The following is a 25,565-nucleotide window of genomic DNA, read 5'->3' as shown; positions in this document are numbered from 1 at the left end:
ATAATATCTAAAAATAATTACAGTTTCATGTAATAATGAGATAGTATCTCAAAATAATGACTTATCTGAAAAAATGGCTCAGTATCTTGTAATAATGAAAAGTAGTAATAATGAATTACTATCTTGACATAATTGACTCAGTACCTTGTAATAATGAGAATGTATCTCAAAATAACAAATTAGTTTCTCAAAATAACGACTTAGTATCTCAAAATAACAACGTATTATTTTGTGATAATGACTTACTATCACAAAATGACTCAGTATTTTACAATAATGAGTTACAATCTTGAAATAATGATGCAGTATCTTGTCATAATTATATTGTATCTCGAAATACCGACTTAGTATCTCAAAGTACCGACTTAGTATCTTGTAATATGACTTACTATCTCAAAATAATTACTCAGTATTTTAATATAATTAATATCTTGTTATAATGAGACAGTATCTCAAAATAACGACTTGGTATCTCAAAATAACAATTATGGCAATGTAGGTAGTAATGAGAATTTGTTTTTTTTTAAGTGGCAGAAATAAACTTTCTTATTATATCATATTACAACAGATTAGTATAACATTAATAACTTCAGACTAAAAACATGCAGTTTCATTAAAATTACAGTATTTCAGCAGCTCAGCTCAGTTCAGTTTAGTTTAGTTTGATTCAGCAGCTTTTAGGCTATTAGCTAAACAGCACCATTTTTCCCAGCTTTAAAAGCATTGTGTTAAAATATTAACCCTATCCAGCTCCTCCTAAATAAACAGTGTGTGAATTTAACCCTGTAGCTGTTAATTCAGGACTGGGAATTCTGCTTACTGAAGGAGAAATAGCCAATATCCAACAAACTACTGTATACTAGTCCAAAATAAATCCCACTCACTCACCATGTTCTGTTCAGGGAGCTGCTTTCCTAACTCGCCTCACTGCGTGCTGATGGGGGGGGGGGGGGGGGGGGGGGGACAAACGCAGCATACCACGCCCACTGAGACGCGTCCAAGCGCTCAACCAATCAGCACATGCGCCAGATGCAGCAGCGTCCATTAGGCGTGTTGTGTCTGATTCGCTTTAAAATTCATTTTTACATAATGAAAATCTACAGCACAGATTAATCAGAAACGGAATATGGTAACTTAGTGTTATTACAAGCTTTTAAAATTAGGTATTTTCAGACAACATAAATATGAAATAATTACATTTATTTGTTTACTTAATTATTACTTTATGTAATTATGGCTGGGCAATGTCTCAATAACTCAATATCAATTATGTAATTCTTTTATCAAATTAAGTATGACAGTCTGACACTAAAATCACTTTTTTATACAAATAAAAATATGAATATTAATTTAAAAAGTTTCAGAAATGAGATTTTGATACACATTGTTTACAGCATCTCAGTGTCATACTGTTTATATTGATCGCTGAAATATAATGTATTGAGGATATATAAAATGAAAAATGTATTGTGGCATAACTTTGGACATATCACCCAGCCCTTTTTTAATGATTTGATCAAGTATCTTTGCAAATGAATGACAATGACAATGTTACAGGGGAGTAAAAGAAACATATTCTTATCCTTCAATAGAAGTCAGTGTGAAAATATTTTATTTATACTCATTTTGGAGCATTTGTACTGACACAGCATTAAAAAAGGATAAAGTAGCCCCTTTAAAATGTGTTAATTTTAACACATATACATTTAAACAATATGTTCTTGGGTTAGTCACTGTATACAGTGTGGTATGAAGAGGTTAAAGGAAAAAAAGAAGAAGATGGCCTTTTATTAGTAACTGACAGCACAGTATTTACCATAATATACAGGTTCCACAGTCACTTTATCTGAGATTTATTATTTAGTCCATTTTGTGATGGTTCATATTAAATTAGGACTTTAAAAAAGAAGTTGGTCCTAAATCTGCATATATAGAGGCAATGTCCAGTAGTCCACTTGATTTGGTCCTCTTCAGTCCATTCATCCCATTGTCTTTTCTTTGGCTGTGTCCCAATTGCATACTTATTACTCATACTAACTAGTGTTTGAGTGTGTAGTATGTAGTATAGCTAAAAAAAGAACTGGGCAAATATGTGTTTTTATATATTGCAATATATTGAGATACTGTATGCAAGGAAATATACCACAATGCAATGTGAATAGGTTATGTAAAAACTGGTAAGAAAATCATATTTTGTATGCTAATCTCCCTAATAGAGCCACTAATCCTTAAACCATATTTCTTTCCATTAATATCTGAAATGTGTGTTTTTTTAAATGATGACACATAACATTTTTTATAAACATTTCCTAACCTTTAAAAAACGCTTTTACTATTGTGAGGGCCCTCTCAGGTTCAACTGTGCTATAGGTGTGGATGATGTGTCTGTGTATATTGGTATGCAGACACAACACACAATATGCAGATAAGTCTATCAATAATACTTCCCTCCTGTCCCGCCTCTAAACCCATACATCACCCAGTGCCCCTCCAAATCTACCTCTCCCATTTTTTTGCCTTTTTCAAATTTGAGCTGAGGGTGGAGTCAGCTAAAACCAGGGGGCTTAGTGCTCCTTAAAGTCTATACCTAATAGTATTAGAGTGCAGTACACAATTGGGACGCAGCCTCTTCCTCTTTTCTCCTGTATGTTTCCAGACGTTCACTGTACAGTATAATCCGTGGAATCTCCCAGTTTATCCAGTCCTTTCCAGATTCTGGTAGATGTCTTCTCCCTCAGTCTGAAAGTGTGGATTTTCAATCTGTAAAAAAAAAGGTTGTATAGCAGAAATGCTCATGTTAACAGTGCACACATTATTAAAATCACACAGTATAGAAACAAGAGCAGGACCTTGTTATCAGGCGACGCTTCTCCCGAAGCGCTGGCGCTCTTCTTGTGTAAGTTCCTCCTGTTGTACAGTTCTTGCACCACAGCTCCGAAGTGGACTTTCTTGGATGAATCAATCTGAGAATAGTAACAGGAAGCAGCATTTAGCCTTTTTAGATCATTTTTAATAACATACAGAGGAGTGCTTATAATTTAGCATGTTTAATATACTGTGAATATTTTTATTCATATGAAGACATTACATTTCTACTTTTTAAATTTCTTTTTGTAAAACTTTGACCCTTTGACCTAAAATGAAGACACTGCATGTACTGTCTAGTGGCCAAATCACAACAAAACACTCAATTTATTCAAACTAAGCTAGGGGGAATCCCAGTCAAAGGTTTCTACAGCCAGTCCAGACAAAAACGTAGGCAAGATCAAAATTCTCACTGAATTTTATGTTTGAAACTAAATTATTTATGCTCAATAACTGTCAGGTTGTGCAGCAAGCGAGATGCGGAGAAAGATGCAATTGTGATTTATATTTAATAAGAATGATAACAAACAAACAAACAAACAATAAACCAAAAACTTAAACAACAAGGAAACACAGAGGATACTTACAACAGACTGGAAAAAAACGGACTGAGGGAACAACATACAAGAGCCAACAAGAGACACTAAAACAAAGGGACTATACACACACACACACACACACACACACACACACACACACACAAACAGAAGTAACAGGAAACACCTTAGGACCGGTAACAAGGGGGAGGAGCTACAAATGAACACAGGTGAAACTACTAAGGCGGATACACGGGAGAAACACATAGGTCCACGTGCAGGGGAAAGGTAAATAAACAAATAGGAGAGCAGGAAAAACACAGAGACAGACAGAAGAGACACAGAACAAGACGAGAACTTGACAATAGCTCTAATCTCTAGATTCATGTGACATGCATTTTTGTCAATTTTAGCAATAATAAGATGCTATAATAAAAAAAGAATAATAAAAAATAAACTACTGTCCCCATATGAGTACACTGTTTTTTGTTGTTTTTTTTGGCAAAATGACCTCCTGTACAAAGACAAAGTTTTTTATACTTGTTAGGTCCTACTAATCCCATATATCTAGGGGAAATTAAGTTTGCACACCAAGCAACAGTCTGGGTCTCAGGAAGCTAAAAGAACAATACTAGTTCTGCGCCTGTATTTGGATTCAATCTCAAACAGCCTATTATGATGCACTCCTGGTACACGTGACACTGTAGATTGAGATATGTTAAATGCCACTGTGTGCCACCTAGTGCTCGCCTCCCAGTGCTGGGGTCCTGGGTTCAAGTCCCTATCTGGGTGGGGTTTTCATGTTCTCCCCGTGTTTTTTATTTTCACTGGGGAATCTGGTTTCCTACCACAGTCCATGAAGACCGGGTAATTTGGATACTTTAAATTGCCCTAATGTGCATATCTTTGTGAGTGTGTGTATGAATGTATGCCCAAATATGGACTGCCACGTCCTGGGTCAATGCTGTGGTGGCCCTTTCAGGTGGACGGGTGTTTCCGGTTGAGAGCATGCTGGGTACGATTGGCCATCGCTTCTCACCGGTGTGTGTTGATGACTGCTGAGTTTAAATAGTTGTGTAAATTTAATTAGAGCTTTATTTAGGCTATAAAAATCTACCTTTAAGTGTAATAAAACAAACAAAGCAGAAATAATACCTTTGTGTCACTTTTCCTGAATCTTCCGTTAAAGAACGAAGAGCCTCTTCCAGTCTGGTTAACAGAAATGAGTACAATTCAGTTCCATTAGTCAGGTTGAAAGTAATACAGCTGATATTTGCTTATTTTTCTGATTCAGTAATCATATTATTCATACACAACTTACCTTTATGCAGATCATATAGGTCAGGAGTGTGATATCATACAGGACGAGTAAGACCAGTAATGCCAGCAGTACGGATCTGCCAGCATATTGGGAAGGCTCTGAAAACAGAAAAGCAGAGTTTACTCATATTTAACCTTTTATTAAAGACAAAATACCTACTAAATTTCTAATTGGAGTCATAGTTAAAAGATTTTATCACATGAAATTTTGAGGCTTTTCTGTTGGTCCATATAGGGATGCACGGAAAATAACATTTTGTCTGAATTAAATTTTTTATGGGTTGTTGGTAATTATGTCACACTTTTTTAATCATAATTAACAAATGAAATATTTTTTATGCTATTTAAAGCAAAAGAAAAAAAAACATTTTAAAACTACCATTTAATAATTTCACGCATCCCTCTGTCTTCCAAACTGATCCGGACTCCATTTCCTACAATGCCGCTGACATTCCTGATCATCATGACATGACACTCTCAGTTACCTGACTATTGATTGTTTTCACCTGCTTCTCTGTCTATTTATACCCTCTCCTTTGTTCAGTTCACTGCCAAGTTTTGACTAGCCACCTAGCATTACTAGCATTTTTGGCAATCTTGTTTGTTTTTTTGTGTATGACCGTTGCTACTCTATTTTTGACTTTAACTATTTGCCTGGCCCTTGTTTGCAAAGTTGTCTGGCTTTGCTTCTTTTGGTATGTAGCTTTTTAGCATTTATCCTAGTCTTGTAATAAAAGCCTCTTTCCTTTTTTAAATCTGCATGTGTCTGACTTCTGCTCAGTCCTGACAAATAATACTTTAGAATGCTATCTTGTTGCAAATTAATTGTGCTGTTTAAAACACCATTGTTCGGTATATGTTATCCAGCCTTTTACTTATTCACCCAAACATTAAAAGGGCATTTTTTGCCACTACTAACAAATATTTGATGCATATTTAGTAGGGGTGGAATAAAATAATGATATTACAATATATTTAATCATTTTTGTTTGTGATACTCCCTAAGACTCGCTTCCTAATTTAAACTGTTCAATTCTGTAAAACTAGAGTATTTGCTTATTTAGTAGTGGTTCATCCTCTTCAGTAACACAGATGCTGAAGAGATTGTCTTGGGATATATTGCGTATTGCAGAAACACATTAATATTATGAAATCATTGTTATGGTAAGAAACGTAACATAAAAATTTTGTATTGTAAGATGCCCTGTGATTCCCATCCCTTTATTATTAGTCCATTCACTACGAATTAATGATTCTATATCAAAAACAGCTGCCAGATTCACATTATGTCAACACTGAAATGGGTAAAAATTAAGATACACAGTCTTTTGCCTGACAGTGCAGATATACAGCTCTGGAAAAAATTAAGAGACCACTTCAGTTTCTGAATCAGTTTTTCTGATTTTGCTATTTATAGGTATATGTTTAAGTAATATGAACATGGTTGTTTTATTCTGTAAACAACAGACAACATTTCTCCTAAACTGTAATTGTCATTTAGAGAATTCATTTGCAGAAAATGTGAAATAACAAAAACAACAAAAAAGACGCAGAGCTTTCAGACCTCAAATGACGCTAAGAAAACAAGTTCGTATTTATAAAGTTTTAAGAGTTCAGAAATCAATTTTTGGTGTAATAACCCTGCTTTTTAATCACTGTTTTCATGTATCTTGACATGTTCTCCTCCACCAGTCCTACACACTGCCACTCCTGGTGAAAAAATTCAAGCAGTTCAGACGACTTCCTCTTGATTATATTTCAGAGCTTTTTAATTGGTAAAATTTAAAGAGCCTCATAAAAACATTACCTTTGGGGCACCACTACTAAACTAAAGAAGCACAGTTTGGACTCATTAAACACTCCACTATCTTCACTGATCAAAGTTTAGTGTCAGTAAAAACATTGTTATTAATTTGAGTTTGATACACTTCTCCTAAAACGGTGACACCAAAACTAGCAATTAAAGACAAGTAACACTTTAACCAGCTCTTACCGTGCACTGTTACTGTGGTGCCAGTTCCGAAAGCTTGTGCTCCGGCCGTGGTCAGGTCGCTTATTGCCACAGCGCAGTAATAAACCCCATCATCACTGCTCGTCAGCTGACTGATCTGTAATTGGTGATTCTTCAGATGGTATTTGGTTGGATGATTCTTTGTATCCAGCTGATGGTGGGAGCCACTGGTGAACACATACCAAACCACCTCCGGCGAACTGCTTGAACAGCTGGATATGCTGATGTTGCAGGAGATGGAGATGGACTGGTGTTCTTCCCCAAAGAGCTGCTTATTGGGCTGTCTGACCTCCAGACTGCAGCCACTGGCTGAGAGCTCTACTGCAAGGAGATACAGAAGAAATACAGATTTTACTTATAATTTTATTTTTAATTTAGCTAGGCCAATTGTCCCATCCATCCCATGCCTTGTGCTGATCAACATCACCCACCCAGAGAGACCAAGGCCAATTGTGCTCTCTCAGGGCTCCGGCAGCTGATGACAAGTAGTGGATCACTCGGATCACTCAGAGCCTGTTATCTTAAAAAAAAATGCATTACCGGCATCTTACCCACATCCAGTACTACTTACTGCTAGAGGTGGACGATATGGCCCTAAAATAATATCATGATATTTAAGGGTACTTTTGCAATAACACTATGCTTGGTGATATGATAAAAAAAAGAAAAATACTATATTAAAATCTTTTTCGAATAAAATTATAACAGTTTATAAAAAGTGTAATATCGTCTACAATCATGTAGTGACTTAAAAGTGTTACATAAACCCAAATACTTTGTAAAGCAATAAAGCTGCTCTTATCTGGGATGTTTTTAAGTCTGATGAACATATTCTTGATCTTCCACTCCTGGGGCAGTCCTGATGAGTGCCAATTTCATCATTTTCATCATTCATCAACATTTTTGATGGTCTTTAAAACTGCACTTGGGTATATTTTCAAAGTTCTTGAAATGTTTAACTGACTACATTTTAAAGAAAACCAACTGAAATTAAGGCATTTCCAAATTTTTTACTTGTACTGTATGACTCTTTAACACAGATCAACTTCACCAAATTTACATATTGCATTTAACAAAGTGTCAAACCAAGACAAGTATAGACTTTGACCGTATTAACCTGTGTACAAGTAAAATGATTAAAAAGAAATACAACTATACACTCCTGTGAGTTTTAAAATAGGTTTGGCATTTTCTCTTTTAAAGAAGTTGTTGCGTTTGTATAGCAGGGTGCAGTTATGTGCTGAAACAGCACACATTTTGTTCTTCTGCTATTTGTGGTCTACATACAAATAATGTAGTTCAAATATAAAAACAGCCATGCCTAAACAGACAAAGCACAAGATAGTACAGTTAACATAGTTTTTAATGAGTTAACACAGCTAAACATTGTCACAATTGTGGTGTATTAATATATATACCACGGTTACACTGGGATTAAGTCTTAGCTGTTTTAAACAATTATAACACAACAGAGCAATATTTACACTGAACAATCTCAGCCAACCAACAAGCTTTAACACCCTTACCTGTGATAAAAAGGAGAAACAGCGTAATCTGAAAGATGTAAAGGACCATGTTGGTAAGTGGTTTGGTTAAATGTAACACCTCTCGGTCCTCTGTCGTCTGTTGAAATGAGGGTTTTTCAGAGGGACGGATGAACAGAAACTGTATGTGATAAAAGAGAGAAGTGATCTTGCTCCGTCTTCATGGCTCTTCCTTCCTCTAATGGAGTGACCAGTGCTGCAAATGAGTCATGTTTGGTGTTTGTTTTATGACATAAGAGGAATTTGCAACACAGGCAGTATATGAGGGTAAAAATACTGCAACAGTTCGGTTTTCTAAATATAGAATGGCAACACTAATGTGTGTGAAATTTACAAAGAAATACACTTTAATCTGCTTGTTATTTTTATACACTGTAAAATCATAATGAAATGAAATAGGGGTAATGAGGCTATTTTTAAAATGTAAGGAGTAGAAAGTTCCGATAATTTTGTGTAAATGTAAGAAGTAGAAGTAAAAAGTCATATGAAAAATAATAACTCCAGTAAAGTATAAATGGGCCATTCCTCTGAAAGGGTGCCATTTCTGTCCCTAGGAAATTACATATTTGAATGTGCACAAAAAATAACTTTAAAATACATTTTATTATTAAGCATAGTATCTTGTACATTGACCTAATTGCAAAAGTAAAATATGTCCTTTAAAAAAAATTATAAAAGTTACTTTTTGTTTGTTACCTGTCCCCACTAACTATAAACTTTACCATGAAATACAATTATTAAAATCCTTCTGAGATGTAACTTTTGTGCGTTGTTGTGTGACTTCAAATCCCATCTATGCTCTAAAAATACATATTTTTTCATACTAAATCCATAATATTTAAGTTAAAATGCACATTTTAGTTGTGTCCCTGGGTTTCTTGTAACTGTAACACATTGCCCCATCTGAAACATCTGGAACATTCTACAAATCACATCTACAACAGGAAGTGACATCAGCTGGTTCTTCTGAAGATCATGGGAAGACCAAAATAAAGTTTTTTAAAATTAGTTTTTCTGTATATTTGATCTTATTAGAACTAACAAGGTCAATCTCAAAACTCTGTCATTTTGCTAAATTAATTCTTAGATCTTATTTGTTTATTTTTAAAATACACATTTTAGGAAAATCACTAGAATTTGCTCAGTGTCCTCATGCTATTAGCATAGCCTCCATTTAGCTATTTTTCATGTTTTTGCTAATTCTATGCTAAAAACTCGGTCCTATTACTTTAATTCCTGTTACTCATAACATAAAAAGTAACAGGAATGAGTGCCAGTCACAGGAATAAGTGCCATTATCAGGTTTTTTTTTTTTAATGAACATGCAGTCAACCACTTTTTTTTTAAATAAAGAATTTTAGAAATTTAAAGGTATTAGTGGACTTGCTTCTTTTAAACAGGCTTTTTAAATGTCACATTTTGATGAGTTTTGCAACCCTCTTTGGCTTGGAAACCTTGTGAAAAAATAAGCAAAGCTGCCTGAGTTTGACCAGTACATGTTTTGAATAGTTTAATATGTGTGTTATTAGATTCAGAGTTGAAAAAATATTTTAAAAATAAGTTTAATTTGGAAAAGTTACAAAAATCAAATGGCACCCATTCGGTGAAATGGCCTAGATATTTCTACTTAAGTAAGGTAACAGAGTATTTGTACTTTCACCTGCTTAAGCTCCTTACTTTATCTGAATTAAGGCTGCTAAATTAAAACTATTTCACTCCTAAAGCAGTAAAATATGAAATATTAGAGTGTTGGCTCCCCCAACTGTTGTAGGCGGACTGCTCTGCCTCGGCTCGCCCCGCGTCTCTCTCTCACTACTTTTCCCGGCTTGCATTGTAATTTAACTCTTGGCCACGTCCACCGGCCACGTCGCCCCGTGTTCGCCATATTTCTTGGAGGAATGCGCTGGAAAAGTGCAGAAACCCGGTTAAAGCGGATTTCAGGCGTTTCACACTTGGAATAACAGCAGACTGAAAGCTCGCCATCTCATTTTACCCCCTTAAACACATTAAACTAAACAGAAAAGCCACAATGAACATCTTTAGACTGGCTGGAGACCTGTCCCACTTAGCAGCTATCATCATCCTGCTGCTGAAAATATGGAAAACCAGGTCCTGCGCAGGTAAGCTGAGCTGGGTAGCTGATAAACTGAGCAGATTTCACGCGTTTAGTGCTCTGATTGTGTGCTGGAGGGTTGTCTGCTGGATGTAAATGGAAATATAACTCAGCTTAGTTAGCTGGATAAATAGCTGCATTATGTGTTGCTTGTGCTGCCCTATGAGAGCTAACAGCTAGCAGCTAGGCTAACTAGCTAGCTATCGCTATCTTTACATAGCTTTAGCTAGCTAGCTTAGCCTTAATCATCTGAACTGATCTGAGCAGGGATATAGAGCTTATTTTTGTGTATTTTAGCTTATTTTAATGATAATTCCAATGAGATACAGCTCTGGAAAAGAGAGACCCCTTATAATATAATAATATAACCAGGAGGGAGATGGATGAACTGAACTGCATTAATTTTGCACCAGGAGTGGCATAAAGTTATTCAAAAGCAGTGTGTAAAACTGGTGGAGGAGAACATGCTAAGATGCACGAAAACGGTGATTAAATATTGATTTCTAAACTCTTAAAACTTGATGAATATGAACTTGTTTTCTTTGCATTATTTGAGGTCTGAAGGCTTTGCATCTTTTTTTATTATTTTCTCACTTCAAATAAATGCTCTAAATTACTATATTTATTTGGAATTTGGGAGAAATGTTGTCCGTAGTTTATAGAATAAAACAACAATGTTCATTTTACTCAAACATATAACGTTAGGTTAATGTTAACTTACCTATAAATAGCAAAATCAGAGAAACTGATTCAGAAACTGAAGTCGTCTCTTTTCCAGAGCTGTATGTATGATTTTTATTATTGTTTAGATATGTAACGTTAACTTAGTTTGCTTGATATGTATTGCTGTACGTGTTGCCATTTGCTTCTAAAGGAATAACTTCGTAAGTTATATAACTAGCTTGTTAGCTAACGCTAACTATCTAGCTGTCGCTATCGTTACCAAGCAGTACACTTAGCTGGTGCTAACTAGCTAGCTAGCTTAGCCATAATCATCTGAATTGATCTAGCATGGATACAGAGCTTATTTTAGCACATTTTAATGCTTATTCCAATGAGATGTGTGATTTATATTATCATTGTTTAGATATATTAGTTCGCTTGATAGTTATTGTTGTATTTGTTGCCGTTTCTTTGCTGCTAAAGGAGTAACTTAAGTTACTTAGCTTGTTAGAGTTAGCAGTGCTGGCTAACGCTAACTAGCACTAGCAAGCAAGTTAACGGTTTTGTTACCAACATTATTTAGCTATATATAAAACCTTATTTTTTAGTTTTTAAATTAAGTAAGTTAACTTAACATACAATAGGATCCTACATATTTGGAAACTACAACTTTCTAGCTACTAGCTAAGTTATATTGCCTAGTTGCAGTGGCAGCCACATAAATAGCTCAGCTCTATACATCCATACATTTATAAAATTAGTTGGGACGAAGTATTCTTGATGTAATGCTGGCTAGTTATGTTAACTAATTAGCTATAGTTTGCTAGATAATAAAGTGAAATTTTATGTAGTTAGGTTAAATCAGTGGGAGCTAAAAGCAAGTTTTAACATGTGACTAGCCAGAATTAACGTTATATTAAGGATAAATGGTCCTAACTAATACATGTAAGCTATAGATTTATGGATGAATACATCTGATATTATGACTAGTAGTTAAACATTTCTCAAACGAGAATCTCTACTAGTTAAGCTAAGCTAGCTAATGAAAACAGGTTTAAATAGATAGCTAATTAGTTAGTTAATGAATAAGGCTAGAGATTTACCACTAAATCCCGAGTCTCATTTTGATCTCAAGATCTTGCAAGTTGCTTTCTTCAAAAGTTTTTTTTATTATCACCCACAAGTCAATCAACCAATCAAGAAGAGATCAATGCTTCAATTCAGTATTGCATTGATGAGTATGATAATGCAGTATTGTGATGAGTATGATCAAACTAAGCATATCTCTGCAAAGTGGAGAGAGAAGGACAGTTGGAGATGTTGGAGTTTTTGGAGATACTTTAAACCCTTTCATCTCATGCATGCACTCCACAGATGACTTGCTTTCTTTTGACGTGGCAGTATGTTAGCTAGCTCAGCTAGCTAGCTAGCTAGCTAGCTAGGAAGATATAAGTCACACAGCACTTGCATGGAAGGTAAATGGTACACTATATGGCCAAAAGTATAGTTACATGTATGAGGCTTGGATTGAGCTGCTCAGCTATGGAAACCCATTCCATGAAGTTTTCAAAGCCCTACAGTTCTTGCACTAATCTGTAGGCACATGGATTTTGATGGAGGTCTCAAGATCTTGCAAGCAGTGACATAAGTTTATTTTTTAATGTAAGTTTCACTTTATAGCTAGTGTTAGGTTTTTGTGGTTATCCACAAGTCAATCAATCAATCAATCAATCAATCAAGAAGAGTTCTGTAGTGATTGACTCTGCAGAAAGTTGTGTTCTGCAGCAGTCGCTTCCACTAATAGATAAGCTAGTTAACATATGACAGGCCAGAATTACATTAAAGATATATGGTCCTAACTAATAAATGTATAGATTTTTGCATGTATAGATCTGATATTATGATATTATTATTTGTAGTATTATTAGTAGTAGCTAAACAGAATTTCTACAAGATAAGCTAAGCTAGCTAATAAAAACATAATTACAGAGATAGCTAGTTTGTTAATAAATTAAGCAAGAGATTTACCAGTAAATCCTCAAGCTCATTTAAGGGTTATCTTAAGCTCTTGCAAGCAGTGACTTCTTAAATTTTTATTTAATTTTTTTTACTTCATTTCTACCGTTAGATAGTTTTTTGTGGTCAGCCACAAGTCAATCAATCAATCAATCAATCAAAAAGAGATAAAACCGATCAATTTTGATAGAGGTCTGTAATGATTGACTCTGCAGAAAGTGACCTTTGTGCACTAGTCGCTTTCACTTTGTTGTAAAGCCACTTACAGTTGGCGTTTAGTAGTGAGTAGTGAAATTTCACGACTGGACTTGCACAGGTGTTGCATCCTATCATACCACTCTGGAGTTCACTGAGCTCCTGAGAGAGCCCCATTCGTTCACTTAATGTTTGTAGAAGCAGTCAACATGCCTAGGTAATTGATGGTACAGAAGGTGGCTACAAATGTGATTGGAACCTAAGTTCAATGAGTTGAATGGGTAAGCAAATATTTTTGGCAATATAGTGTATGTGCTGTACAGGGGCATGCCTTTATCTCAGCACTGTCCTTATTGTGAGTAGTAGTATAAGTATTACTATTATTATTATTATTATTATTATTATTATTAGGCTCAATCAAGCAAACATGTTCTGAAAGTTGGAAACCAATGGCTGAACTTCATTCTGCTCCACAGGAATCTCTGGGAAGAGCCAGATACTCTTTGCCTTGGTTTTCACAACACGCTACCTGGATCTCCTCACGTCCTTCATATCCCTCTACAACACATGCATGAAGGTAACCAATACATCGTATCATATCAGAACCCGTGAAACGATCTAGAACAAATGGATGCTGGTTGGACTAATACACAGTATACTGTTTGTAATCATCAAAATATGGTTTCTTATTTCTAACTACAGGTCATCTACATCGGATGCGCCTATGCCACTGTCTACCTGATCTATATGAAATTCAAAGCCACTTATGATGGGAACCATGACACTTTCAGGATTGAGTTCCTTATCGTTCCAGTTGGAGGTCTGGCCTTCCTGGTCAACCATGACTTCTCTCCATTGGAGGTATGTAGGATCTAAAAGTCTAGCAGTCGGTACCTATGGCAGCAATTGCCTAGTCTGCAAATATGTGCATTAACCATAGTTGGAAAATGTTACAAAGATGCTCTGTGATGGAATATTACCACTATATGACAAAAACCTTGTCACAGTTTGGGCTGAAGTTTTTCCTTCTTTTGTAAAGTTACCAATATTGAGATTCAAGGTTTTTGTGTGTCCGTAAACATGTCATAATTTGGTTATTTTAAACAAATATTTAAAGTACACCATATATACAGAAGTATACAGATTTCTAAACATTACACACACAGTAGCTTTTATGTCCAATTGACTTAATGCAGCTCTTCAGTAGATTGTCTGCAGTGCTAATTAAATACCTGTATGTATAATTAAGTATATTTAGATAAGAAAATATTGATATAATCAATATGGTTGTTTTCATGTTATGCACTTGCAATGTATTTGTATTACATTGTGTTGATTTAAATGGTTGCACACGCTTTATCCTACATTGTCAATAGGTGCCTATGTAATATTATCTATTATGTAAACAGATCATGTGGACCTTCTCCATCTACTTGGAGTCAGTGGCCATTCTGCCTCAGCTCTTCCTGATCAGCAAGACAGGAGAGGCTGAGACCATCACTACCCACTATCTGTTCTCCCTGGGGGTCTACCGTGCTCTGTACCTTTTCAACTGGATCTGGAGGTTCTACTTTGAGGGCTTCTTTGACATGATCGCCATCGTGGCTGGGGTGGTCCAGACTATCCTGTATTGTGACTTTTTCTACCTTTACGTCACAAAAGGTGAGCTTTTGAGAACCTGCACTTCTAAAGGTTTTGTGTTTTATTTACAGTATTTTTTTTTTCCACATTATATGAAGGACTGTAACAATTAGTGGACCATGCCTAATCGAGAATGCTGATTTTATAAATGTATAGAACAACAATAATAGACAAATAACATACAAATGATAAAGAACAAAAAGAAGCGCGGACTAATCAACTAATCAAAATACTAATTGACTGATTAGTTAACTACTAAAATAGTCTTTAGCTGGACCCCTAATTATATTACATTATGTTACATTTACATAATTTAGCTGACGCTTTTAGCGAAAGGGACATAAAAAGTTATTCTCTTTACAGAGGTGGGCCAATGTAGTGTTGGGAGTCTTGCCCAAGGACTCAGAGCAGTAAAGTCACCCAGACCTCCCAGTCTCCCACATGGTAGCTCACTGGCAGGAGGTGGTGTTATCCACTACAGCAAAACTTTTTCTTCTTCCTCCCCTCCCCTTCTTTTCCACCACTCATTTTCAGTGAGTGTTTATATATAAAATTCTGTTAGCGCCCCCATTCTGTGGCCATCTTAGCTACTATATAAATAGTAATATAAATGATCTATTTTAGCCACAGAACAAAAAGTCTGATGGACAATTTGGGATTGTAAACACTGATGTATTTCTTTTATTTTATTTTCGTAAAGAGTTAAACAGCAATTGTTGTACACCTTTTTATTTAAAATCCCTGACATGGTCTGTCTCTCTTGTTCACACCAGTGCTGAAAGGAAAGAAGCTGAGCCTGCCAGCGTAAGAGTGCCAAATAACAGAGACCTATGTCACCAATCAGACTCGCAGGGGGGCATGGGCCAGTAATTCCACAGCAAGAGGCCGAAGACAGAAAGCGTATGTGAAACTGTTGCTGTTTTTCCTTTTTTTTTTTGTGAAACGTCACCTGGATTAAAAAAAAAATGAAACAGCGCCAAGAGCTGCAATGAGGATTTCTCTCGGATCTGGCAACCAAGTTTTTTGTGTTCAGCATCTTGCAATACCTTTTTAGTGCTGTAAAAAACAAAAAAAAAACAAAAAAAAAAAAATCTAACTTTTCTATGTGAGGTGTTCTACAGGATGAAGCACCACATGTTAAAGATTGACTTGATTAAAAAAAAAGAAAAAAACCCTACAAACTCTGCTTATTACATGTACTTTTGAATATTCACCATCTTGCCATATTGCCACACATTTCCAAGGATGCTGAAAAGCAAACATGTTCTGAAATATGTAGAATAATAGTAACAACAGTTATTTTACATCCCATGCTTTTTTGTTATTTTATATTATTTTTATAAGTATTTTTCACGTTTTTCCATCAGCCATATAACATAAAACAACCGCAAACACACACACATTCACTCAAATGCCTTATTTCAGCTACACTATGTATGTACAGTATATAAGCAGAGAATCAACCCCCCCCCCCGTGTAAATGTATTTGTGTAAAGAGGAGAATATGAGGATGTTTTGTACTGCCAATTCATTCAGCACTGAGTTTGTACTCTTTACGTATTGGCTCCAGATTACTGTGGGTTTTGTATCCGTTAGGGATTTAGTCATTCATCAGTGGTCATGGTGTAACATACAACATGCACAACCCAGGCTATGGTATAATACTGATAATAGGATCTTGCAGCTTAATATTTGTTGTTCACATGCAGTAATTTATTGCAAAAAAGGAGAGGCCATGGGATTGAACATGGTGTGCATATGAGCAATCTGGAGTGTGTGTATATGGCTTTCACAGAATACTTACTTTTTTTTAGGTTATTAAGATGCTCATTTCTAGGTTCAACATCATAGATACGTCCCCTGACCTGAGTCATTCCTGTAGGGTTTAATTTTTTCTTTTTGTTTCGTTTTTACATATTACCACCTCCAATAAAAAAAAAAAAACATTTTACAGGCTTTACAGTGTAGTGTTGTGTGTTTCATTCTTATAAATAAATAATGTAATTTTCAGCACTGTGTGGAACTGACTGCAGTTACAATATGATACACACTCTGCATTACACACTTTTTAATCACTGCAATCTAGACAAAAATACAAATGCACATTATAGCAGAGTTTATATTAGTTTACATTTATATATACTTAAAGCAAAAAGTACCATACACATTTATGTATTTAAAAAAATGCAAAGATTGATTTTTTTTTAGTGATTACATCTTTTTTTTAATAACCATTTCCACTGATCAGCCATAACATTAACACCACCTGCCTATTGATCCACAATGATCCGCCACCCAAAAAATAGCTTTTCTGTATTTTTTAAAGATTAAAGAACAGTGCGAAATGAGGATAACAATAAAGTATGCAGAGAAAAAAAGTGCACCTACGTGCTCGGTGGAGCTCATTTTATGGCTAATAACTAAGAGAGATTCTGTATGACACTAACAGAGAAAGTAACACCAGAAGTTTATCATTGGGCTGCACAAAATGTTTATATTATAGCTTTATAGGTTATATAGCTCTGGAAAAAATGAAGAGACCACTTTAGTTTCTGAATCAGTTTCTCTGATTTTGCTATTTATAGGTAGATGTTTGAGTAAAATGAACACTGTTGTTTTATTCTATAAACTACAGACAACATTTCTCCCAAATTCCAAATAAAAACATTCTCATTTACAGTATTTATTTGCAAAACAAATGAGAAATGGCTGAAATAAAAAAGATGCGGAGCTTTCAGACTTCGAATAGTGCAAAGAAAACAAGTTCATATTCATAAAGGTTTAAGAGTTCAGAAATCACTGTTTGGTGGAATAACCCTGGTTTTTAATCACAGTTTTCATGCATCTTGCAAAGTTCTCCTCCACCAGTCTTACACACTGCTTTTGGATAACTTTATGCTACTACTGGTGCAAAAATTCAAGCAGTTCAGTTTGGTTTGATGGCTTGTGGTCATCCATCATCCTCTTGATTATATTCCAGAGGTTTTCAATTAGGTAAAATAAAATAAAAAAACATAATTTTTAGGTGCTCTCTTATTTTGTTCCAGAGCTGTATCCTATATAATACCTCTTGGCAAAATGAAGATGATTTTAATCCACAATTGAAGTACTTCCATTGAGTTATAGCTTGCTTGATACAAAATAAAAATTCTCAATGTACAGCCCTACTTACTCTCATTGTCAATACCTTATAATTGCCTATTCATTTATGCCAAGTAACATTGAGTGCATATAGTACACACTATGGCTGTGCCATAATAATCCTGTAGCTTGCAATAGTAACATTATATAACACTATATGGCCAAACGTTTTTGGACAACTGCTGATTTAGTGAAATAAACAAAACAAAATATTTTGTTCCCCCATTGCTGCAATAACAGGCCCTATTTTTGGGAAAGCCTTCTTACTAGATTGTGGAACATTGCTGCAAGGATTTGATTGCCCTCAACTGCACCAGCATTACTGAGGTCAGGTACTGATGTAGGATGATTAGTGATGAATCAGAAACACAATTACAAACTTCTCCGACTCATTTAAAGATAGTAAATGAAGCTGTCAAGGAGGACTGACTTCCACACTAATGAGTCTATGGCTTTAAAATGGAAAATCATAAAAAAGCTGGTTTAGGTGTCCCAATACTTTTGTCCATATTCTGTATATAAAAAATACCCTACAAAATAAAATGACACTTTATTTGTTGGAAGAAGGTCTGTAACAAGCATAGCATAGTAAACATATTAGATAGCTGCGTTCCCTCTCCCAGAATAAGTGCAGATTGCAGGCTGTGCTAATAGTGATCATTTTGTTTTGTTTTTTCCTGAGGTTTTCAAGAAGATAAAGTCAGGCATTCTCACTGGCTGAGAGTTTTGATGGAGTGTGTAACAAAATTGTATATACTCAGTTTTCTTTGGTTTCCGTCTCCTCAGCAGAGATGGTCTGTTCAGGCATTCTAAAAAAAAAAAAAAATTGAAGCAATGGTTTAGATAATAGTGAGCATATTGCTAACAGAGGATGCAAGTGACAATGGACTACTAGTATTCATTAACTGTTAGCAACATTAGCATGTATGGTTAAAATGTTACTTTAGCAGTGTATTTTCAATAATATACAGCTCTGGAAAAAAATAAAAGGTCACTTAAAAATGATGAGCTTCTTTGATTTGTAATCAATTGAAAACCTCAAGAGGGAAATGGATGATCACAAGCTATCAAACCAAGCTGAACTGTTTGAATTTTTGCACCAGAAGTGGAATAAAGTTATTCAAAAGCAGCGTGTAAGACTGGTGAAGGGGTATATGCCAAGATGCATAAAAACTGTGATTAATTCTGAACTTTTAAAACTTTATGAATATGAACTTGTTTTCTTTGTGTTATTTGAGGTCTGAAAGCTCTGCATCTTTTTTATTTCAGCCATTTCTCATTTTCTGCAAGTAAACGATCTGGATGATTTGTAATTTGGGAGAAATGTTGTCCGTAGTTTATAGATTAAAAAAAAAACATTTTCATTTTACTCAAATATGATTCAGAAACTGAAGCGGTCTCTTAATTTTTTCCAGAGCTGTATAGTTGCAGTATTGTACACTGACATGCAAAAAGTCATGGGATAGCAATATGTAAATTGATCATGAAGCGCTACCTCAGGAGAGGGTTTGGGAATGACCGTGCCTGTTTTATAAGTTGTGAGGTGAGTAAAGGGCTAATAGTGGGTGGCAGATGGATGGGACTACTATTATCTATTTCCATCCAGAGACACCCAAAATGGACAGCACAGTAGGTGGTAATGATGATTGTGACCAGTGGCGTCTGACTAAAACTGTCCATACAACAAAAATCACATCCACACTCAATGCAGAAGGCTCTACACACCAATCTAACAAGCTATTGCAGCGTTCTTTTGCTTCAATGGGGCATGGCAAAATTCACAATACAAAATACTCGTTTTTGGCAGGCCCATTGCAACAAGGCAAGCCAACCAATCAACTGCCTAGGGCCCCAAACAGACAACCACTGTTTATCAATTGAATGCAACTACAAACTGTGAGGGAGCACCCCTTTAAATTCTGTGATGGTCAATGCAAAAAAAGTACAATACTGTTTTTGGATTCCCCCTCAAGGGAGATTCGTCATTCCTGCATCCGGCAAAATATGTAACTTCAGCAACCATGAATCAGAGTTATCCCTCCATTTTGCCGGTTGCCACCAAATGCCTTGAAACAGCTCTGGTGGCATGTCAGTGTGTAAGACTGATGTAAAATTGTGAACATTCTTATAGAAGATACTATACCTAATGGAAAAGTAATTGAGCCCATGTGATATAATGATGTAGGAGGCACTCAGTACACAGGAAACCCAGAAGGCAACCACAACAAGGCAGACGAGAACACACAGCAAGGTGGTCCCTGCTATCAGCAGAAGGAAAACTGTACAGGAAAAAGAAATACAAATTATTTAGACTTCATATAAAGCTGAATTTGGGCTTTTGTGTACACCCAGTGTTGTAAACGCCTAAACTGCAGGTAGGGCAGTTACAAAGAGACCCTCTTTGCTGATCACTGAGCAATTTAACACCTGTGTGACTCATGGAAAACTACAATAATACTAATATACTTGGCCAAATTTGAATGAGAAATATCAAAAGTGTGTTAAAAAGCAAATTACATTGTTTTAAAATATTAATCAGAGCAGTACTTATATTGCGACATTGGGGGTCCTACTCCACTTCAATATTCCACTTCTTACGTACCTTCAACAAACACGAAGGATACTGTAACAGCAATAGACGTAACAGCAGCAAATATCAGGAAAAGACCAATGGGAAGTGCAGATGTTACACCGAACACAAGCAGCACCACTGCTAAGAAGGGATGTTCACTGAGGTACTTCCCCAGCTTAGTGTTTAAGAGCTCCTCAACCTAAAAGAATGGAGATCAATACATTTATTTGCAGTGGCTGTGGTTAACGGGTATGTCCAAACTAGAGATATCTTAAATATCTAGTATACGTACTACCCAGAATTCATTTGCAAATTTTTTACTGTCTCATTTACTGTTTTTACTGTCTGAATTACAGTGTAGATACACTATGCTGCCAAAAGTATTCGCTCACCCATCCAAATCATCAAACTCCTACTCACTACTAAATATTCCACAGCCAACTGTCAGTGATATTATAACACAGTGAAAAAGACTGGGAACGACAGTGACTCTGTGCTCTGTCAGTGTAAAATAACAGAGCGGGGTCAGCGGATGCTGAGGAGCATAGTGCACCTCCAAATTTATTGTGGCCTTCAGATCAGCTCAAGAACAGTAGAGTGTAGAGAGCTTCATTGAACAATTGGTTTCCATGGCTGAGCAGCTCCATCCAAACCTCACAGCTCTAATTATTAACACGGGTGAGTGAATACTTTTGGCAAGATTTGGAAAAAATTCAGTTTCTACCAGTTATAAAGTAGTAATAAGATATCTGTAAGTGGACACAACGTAAGAGAAAATGAGGCTCTGTGTACATCAATAATCATAAACATTGTAAGCCTGGATAAGTTTAATTAGGAAACCGGTTGACTTAAGATCTTAAAGTAATGTTAACTGAACACTTGAGTTAATTAGACCAAAATCTTTTTGTTATTATGCCTAATTTAAAAGTACATTTCATTTATTTTTATTTTTTTGCTCAACTATCAATTGACACATCCAATATCAATTGACAATTACATGTCAATTGTTTTGCACAATAATTTGAAGCAGATCTATAGAGAGGACAGTATAGTGCACAACTAATACAGAGTCAGCAGCTCCAAAAATGGCAGCATCTCCAAAAGTTCTTACAGCCTATAACACACAAACCTGACAGTTAATCATAATATATTATCTACAAGTTTACCTAAGGTCCTGGGGGGTGGTGTCAGAAACTGGGGGGGACACCCAGAATGCAAATACATTCTGCCAGAAGCCAATGAAAAGAAAAGAAGCTGCCAATGGCAAGAGACTAAACTTAATTATTATTAAGTTGCTTCAACTCAAAGATCTCTGTTTGAATAGTTAAGTAATATTTGGAACTATCCAATTTTACATAAAACAGACTTAATTTGTTTGAGTTCAATCTAACTGTGGGTTTACAGCATATAACTAGTGAGAATTACAGGATATACAGCTCTGGAAAAAAAAAAAGTTTCTCTGATTTTGCTATTTATAGGTATTTGTTTGAGTAAAATAAAAATAGTTGTTTTATTCAATAAACTTCAATAAATTTCTCCCAAATTCCAAAAAAAGTATTGTTATTTAGAGCATTTATTTGCAGAAAAGGAGAAATGGCTGAAGTAACAAAAAAGATGCAGAGCTTTTACACCTCAAATAATGCAAAGAAAACAAGTTCATATTCATAAAGTTTTAAGAGTTCAGAAATCAATATTTGGTGGAATAACCCTGGTTTTTAATCACAGTTTTCATGCATCTTGGCATATTTTTCTCCACCAGTCTTACACACTGCTTTTGGATAACTTTATGCCACTCCTGGTGCAAAAATACACGCAGTTCAACTTGGTTTGATGGCTTGTGATTCCAGAGGTTTTCAGTTTGGTAAAATTAAAGAAACTCATAATTTTAGGTGGTCAATTTTTTTTCCAGAGCTGTTTCATCTTGTTGATTTGATTTGATTTTATCACTAGTAAACATTTCATAGATTGTATCCTAAATAAGAGCTTCTACTATTATCAACTACAGTATATAATAAATATCTTGAATTCGAGCTTTTACCAGACAAATCTGAGTTAGTATTTTTATCACTGGTCTTAATTTAGGGTAAATCTACTGTATAAAGATATCTCACCCTTGGGTCACAGTGTAAATTCTCCATGATGGTGTGAAGTTTCCCTGGAGCTCCAGCGTCCCTGTAGGCAGCAGAGGTTCATTGCCACCCTGCCCTGTCCTACACCTACACTGGGTGGCAAGGACAGAGCAGTCAGACAGCTTGTATATAACAGTACAACATACAAAATGAATATATCTGCAGCTGTAGACCATGACATGTGTCTTTAACTAAATATTTAATGGTTTAATTATTAGTTAGTTGGTTAGTTGTGGGGCTGTGTTGCTTCTGCTGTTTGTTACCTCACTACCTGAAGAAGAAGAAGCAGCTGCTGCAGCTGAGATTACACAGTTTAACTAGCTACAAACCAACTCATTATTTTAGTAAAAGTTTTGCAATATTCACTCTACCCAGACCTAACCATTGCTCCTAGCTAACAATGTAGCCAGCTAATGCAAAATTAAACTCTTTAACAACAAGCAAATCCGACAATAACTTATATAGCTTGCTTGCTAGCTAACTCAAAAAGGTAACAAGGTAGGTTATTTATCTGACCAGCCTGGGTGTTACAGTCAATAACCTGGCTAAACGTTCCCTTAAGCACCATGTTATTAGTCCAGACTGTAATGTTTTAATGAGTAAAGTAATCCAGGTACCTGTTGATTCCATTAAAACCGACACTTCCTTTCTTTAGAAACAAACGTGAGTTTGAAACTGGGTTGCCAGATATCCACGCTGTACAATACAGCTGTAAGTAGGTTGTGTACAGAGGGGGCGCCACGTACTGTATTATTTCAATCAACCTTTATTTTCAACTTCTAAAAAAAAGGGTTCATAACCAAACTATAAAAATGAAATGGCAAAGGCATTAGAAAAAGAAACAAACAATTATGATTTAATTAAGAAAAAATTAAATAATTCAGAATAAAAGGACATAATAAAGTTGACAGGCTCAAATTTTAAAGCAGTCAAATAAAGATAAATAATTAGAGCAATAGCAAAATAAAATAACAAACACAAACAAAAAATAATATGACAAACATTTATAAAGATTATAAAAAGGGTAAAGGGTATCAATAAAAAAGGTCAAACAGAAAATAAAATAAATATAAGGGAGAAATAAAAAGGTAAAAACAAAAAAAATAAAAATAAACAAATAAATAAACTAAAAATTTAATTAAAATTTTAAAATAAAATAATTAAAATGAAGAAATAAGAAAAAAAATATAAAGGACAAAAGGTAAATCTAAAATAAATAAAATAAATAAAAGAAGTATGTCTAATAGTACTTAGAAATTAAAAGTTTAACATGATTCCTGTAGTCTATGCCTAGAATTACTTACAAATTAACTACTTACTAATTAACTAGTCTCCTTTACAGTAACTACTCATTAATAAAAAAACTATTACATTCCACCTACAGATTTAAATCAACATACTTCAATATTGCAAAATAACTTTAATGTCCCAATATCTTGAATATGTTGAAGGCCTAAAATGCATAGATGGATGTTTATTAATAAATGAAATGAAGCTGAACAGAAAAAAAAATACTGTATTTGCAATGAACAAAAAAAGTAAGGAAATCCAAGAAACACAGTATTTTGTATTTTCATTTTCCATATTGTCCTAAACTTTTCTGCTTTGGCGTTGTAAGTTCTTTATACATTTTATGATCTTCCTCTTCCAAGGAACATCTGGCAACCATTAAATCTGGCAACTGGTAAATCTGACGTGTCCCGAGCTTTCTCTGTAGCACTGTAGGTCCGCTTAGTTTCTCAATTTTGTTGCAGATATACTTTGTTCCTGATATGAAAACAATGTGGTTTGGCTTATTAATAAAATATTATGTCGACCCCCTCCACCCACCACCACCAATACAGTTTTCATTCTATTTGGAGATGTATTGGACTACAAAATGTAAATCTTACCAGGATGCAATTCAGAATTTTTTTTTCATTTTTACAAACAATTTGCACTTTATTTTGTCTCTAAAATAAAAATAACTTTAAAATAATAAAATACCTTTCAGTGAAGTTGTAAAGTTGTTTGCAAATTTGAAAAAGTAAGTGGCAATCTGTAATATATTTATTATTATTTATACAGTTTATAAAGCTGGCACTGTTCATAACATTGTTCTTAATATTGTAACAATCATTTTCAAATTTTTTAAAAACGCCAATCATTTGTACACCTGTTAATTTTTTTAAACAGTTTGTAACTGTTTTGTAAATCTATTACCATGTATAATGCTCTGCACAGCCTGTAGAAATTATTTAACAGTTTGCTCTAGTTTGTGACAACAGGCAAAGTTATTCCAGTTTGTATCATCCAGGAGAGAAGTAACAGTAAAAAAAATAGAATTGTTTCAGCTGTATAATTACACATCGTAACAAGTCTGAAATCCACTGTTACAGCTTAGAAAATTGTTACAGCTGAATGTTACAAGCTAGGGCAGCTTTTGAACTTGAATAATTGTTACAATTGTTACAACTGTTTTAATTTGTATCAATTTGCAAAGCTGCTCCAGCTTGTAAAATCCAGAAAGGTAGTAACAATTCGCAATATTGTTACATTGGTTTTGAAAGCTGTTACAGTTTCTAACAGTTAATCTGTTACAATTTGCAAAGCTTCTGTAAGAGTGTGCCATATAATATCATATGCAATAATATTACCAATGTTTTTCAATATTGCTAACAATATTATATCCTGAAATATCGTCTGAAATATCTCCCACCCCCAATTATCACATTAAGGTCCTAATTTTCTGCTGTTTTTAGCAAAAGACAAATTCATATAATTTATATTACTTTAATTTAATTTTCGTCTTGGATATATGGAGATATTTGGAGTGCATT

At 34.9% G+C, this 25,565-nt stretch overlaps 3 protein-coding genes across 4 annotated transcripts; 1 reads left to right on the top strand and 2 right to left on the bottom strand.

Moving 5' to 3' along the window:
- Nucleotides 1-1,837: 1,837 nt before the first annotated feature.
- On the bottom strand, nt 1,838-8,401 carry si:ch211-139g16.8 (immunoglobulin superfamily member 6). Of its 2 annotated transcripts, none has more exons than XM_022667038.2 (6): nt 8,259-8,401; nt 6,715-7,053; nt 4,723-4,820; nt 4,557-4,610; nt 2,850-2,963; nt 1,838-2,760 (listed from the first exon to the last, which is right to left on the bottom strand). In XM_022667038.2, the coding sequence occupies exons 1-6, from the start codon at nt 8,305-8,307 to the stop codon at nt 2,695-2,697; spliced, it is 720 nt and encodes a 239-aa protein (XP_022522759.1). In that variant the 5' UTR covers nt 8,308-8,401; the 3' UTR covers nt 1,838-2,694. The 2 variants fall into 2 exon arrangements, with proteins under 2 accessions (XP_022522759.1, XP_022522761.1); XM_022667040.2 differs by having other exon boundaries at nt 6,715-7,050; nt 8,259-8,383.
- A 1,706-nt stretch (nt 8,402-10,107) lies between these two features.
- kdelr2a (KDEL endoplasmic reticulum protein retention receptor 2a) lies at nt 10,108-16,864 on the top strand. Its single transcript, XM_007241251.4, has 5 exons — nt 10,108-10,396; nt 13,740-13,840; nt 13,966-14,124; nt 14,673-14,925; nt 15,678-16,864. The coding sequence occupies exons 1-5, from the start codon at nt 10,306-10,308 to the stop codon at nt 15,710-15,712; spliced, it is 639 nt and encodes a 212-aa protein (XP_007241313.2). The 5' UTR covers nt 10,108-10,305; the 3' UTR covers nt 15,713-16,864.
- Nucleotides 16,865-18,578: 1,714 nt separating this feature from the next.
- Nucleotides 18,579-23,467, bottom strand: LOC111191601 (lipid droplet assembly factor 1-A). Its single transcript, XM_022667037.2, has 5 exons — nt 23,364-23,467; nt 22,729-22,838; nt 20,648-20,816; nt 20,189-20,324; nt 18,579-18,854 (listed from the first exon to the last, which is right to left on the bottom strand). Exons 2-5 carry the CDS (start codon nt 22,753-22,755, stop codon nt 18,803-18,805), a joined length of 384 nt encoding a protein of 127 aa, XP_022522758.1. The 5' UTR covers nt 22,756-22,838; nt 23,364-23,467; the 3' UTR covers nt 18,579-18,802.
- Between the last annotated feature and the right edge of the window lie 2,098 nt (nt 23,468-25,565).

The sequence above is a fragment of the Astyanax mexicanus genome, chromosome 19, assembly GCF_023375975.1.
Source record: "Astyanax mexicanus isolate ESR-SI-001 chromosome 19, AstMex3_surface, whole genome shotgun sequence".
Classification (NCBI taxonomy): domain Eukaryota; kingdom Metazoa; phylum Chordata; class Actinopteri; order Characiformes; family Acestrorhamphidae; genus Astyanax; species Astyanax mexicanus.
This window is presented reverse-complemented; position numbering and strand designations above follow the sequence as displayed.

Bases quoted from the DNA above. Each gene is read 5' to 3' on its own strand.
- si:ch211-139g16.8 (XM_022667038.2), bottom strand. From the start codon at position 8,307: ATGGTCCTTTACATCTTTCAGATTACGCTGTTTCTCCTTTTTATCACA. The intron at 4,821-6,714 runs GTAAGAGCTGGT...TTCTGTTTTCAG, and splicing joins CACCACAGTAACAGTGCACG to AGCCTTCCCAATATGCTGGC. The intron at 2,964-4,556 runs GTATTATTTCTG...TACTATTCTCAG, and splicing joins TCAGGAAAAGTGACACAAAG to ATTGATTCATCCAAGAAAGT.
- kdelr2a (XM_007241251.4), top strand. From the start codon at position 10,306: ATGAACATCTTTAGACTGGCTGGAGACCTGTCCCACTTAGCAGCTATC. The intron at 14,125-14,672 runs GTATGTAGGATC...TTATGTAAACAG, and splicing joins ATGACTTCTCTCCATTGGAG to ATCATGTGGACCTTCTCCAT. The intron at 14,926-15,677 runs GTGAGCTTTTGA...TGTTCACACCAG, and splicing joins CTACCTTTACGTCACAAAAG to TGCTGAAAGGAAAGAAGCTG.
- LOC111191601 (XM_022667037.2), bottom strand. From the start codon at position 22,755: ATGGAGAATTTACACTGTGACCCAAGG. The intron at 20,325-20,647 runs GTACGTAAGAAG...TTTCCTGTACAG, and splicing joins ATCCTTCGTGTTTGTTGAAG to TTTTCCTTCTGCTGATAGCA. The intron at 18,855-20,188 runs GTATAGTATCTT...TTTTTTTTTTAG, and splicing joins CTCAATTACTTTTCCATTAG to AATGCCTGAACAGACCATCT.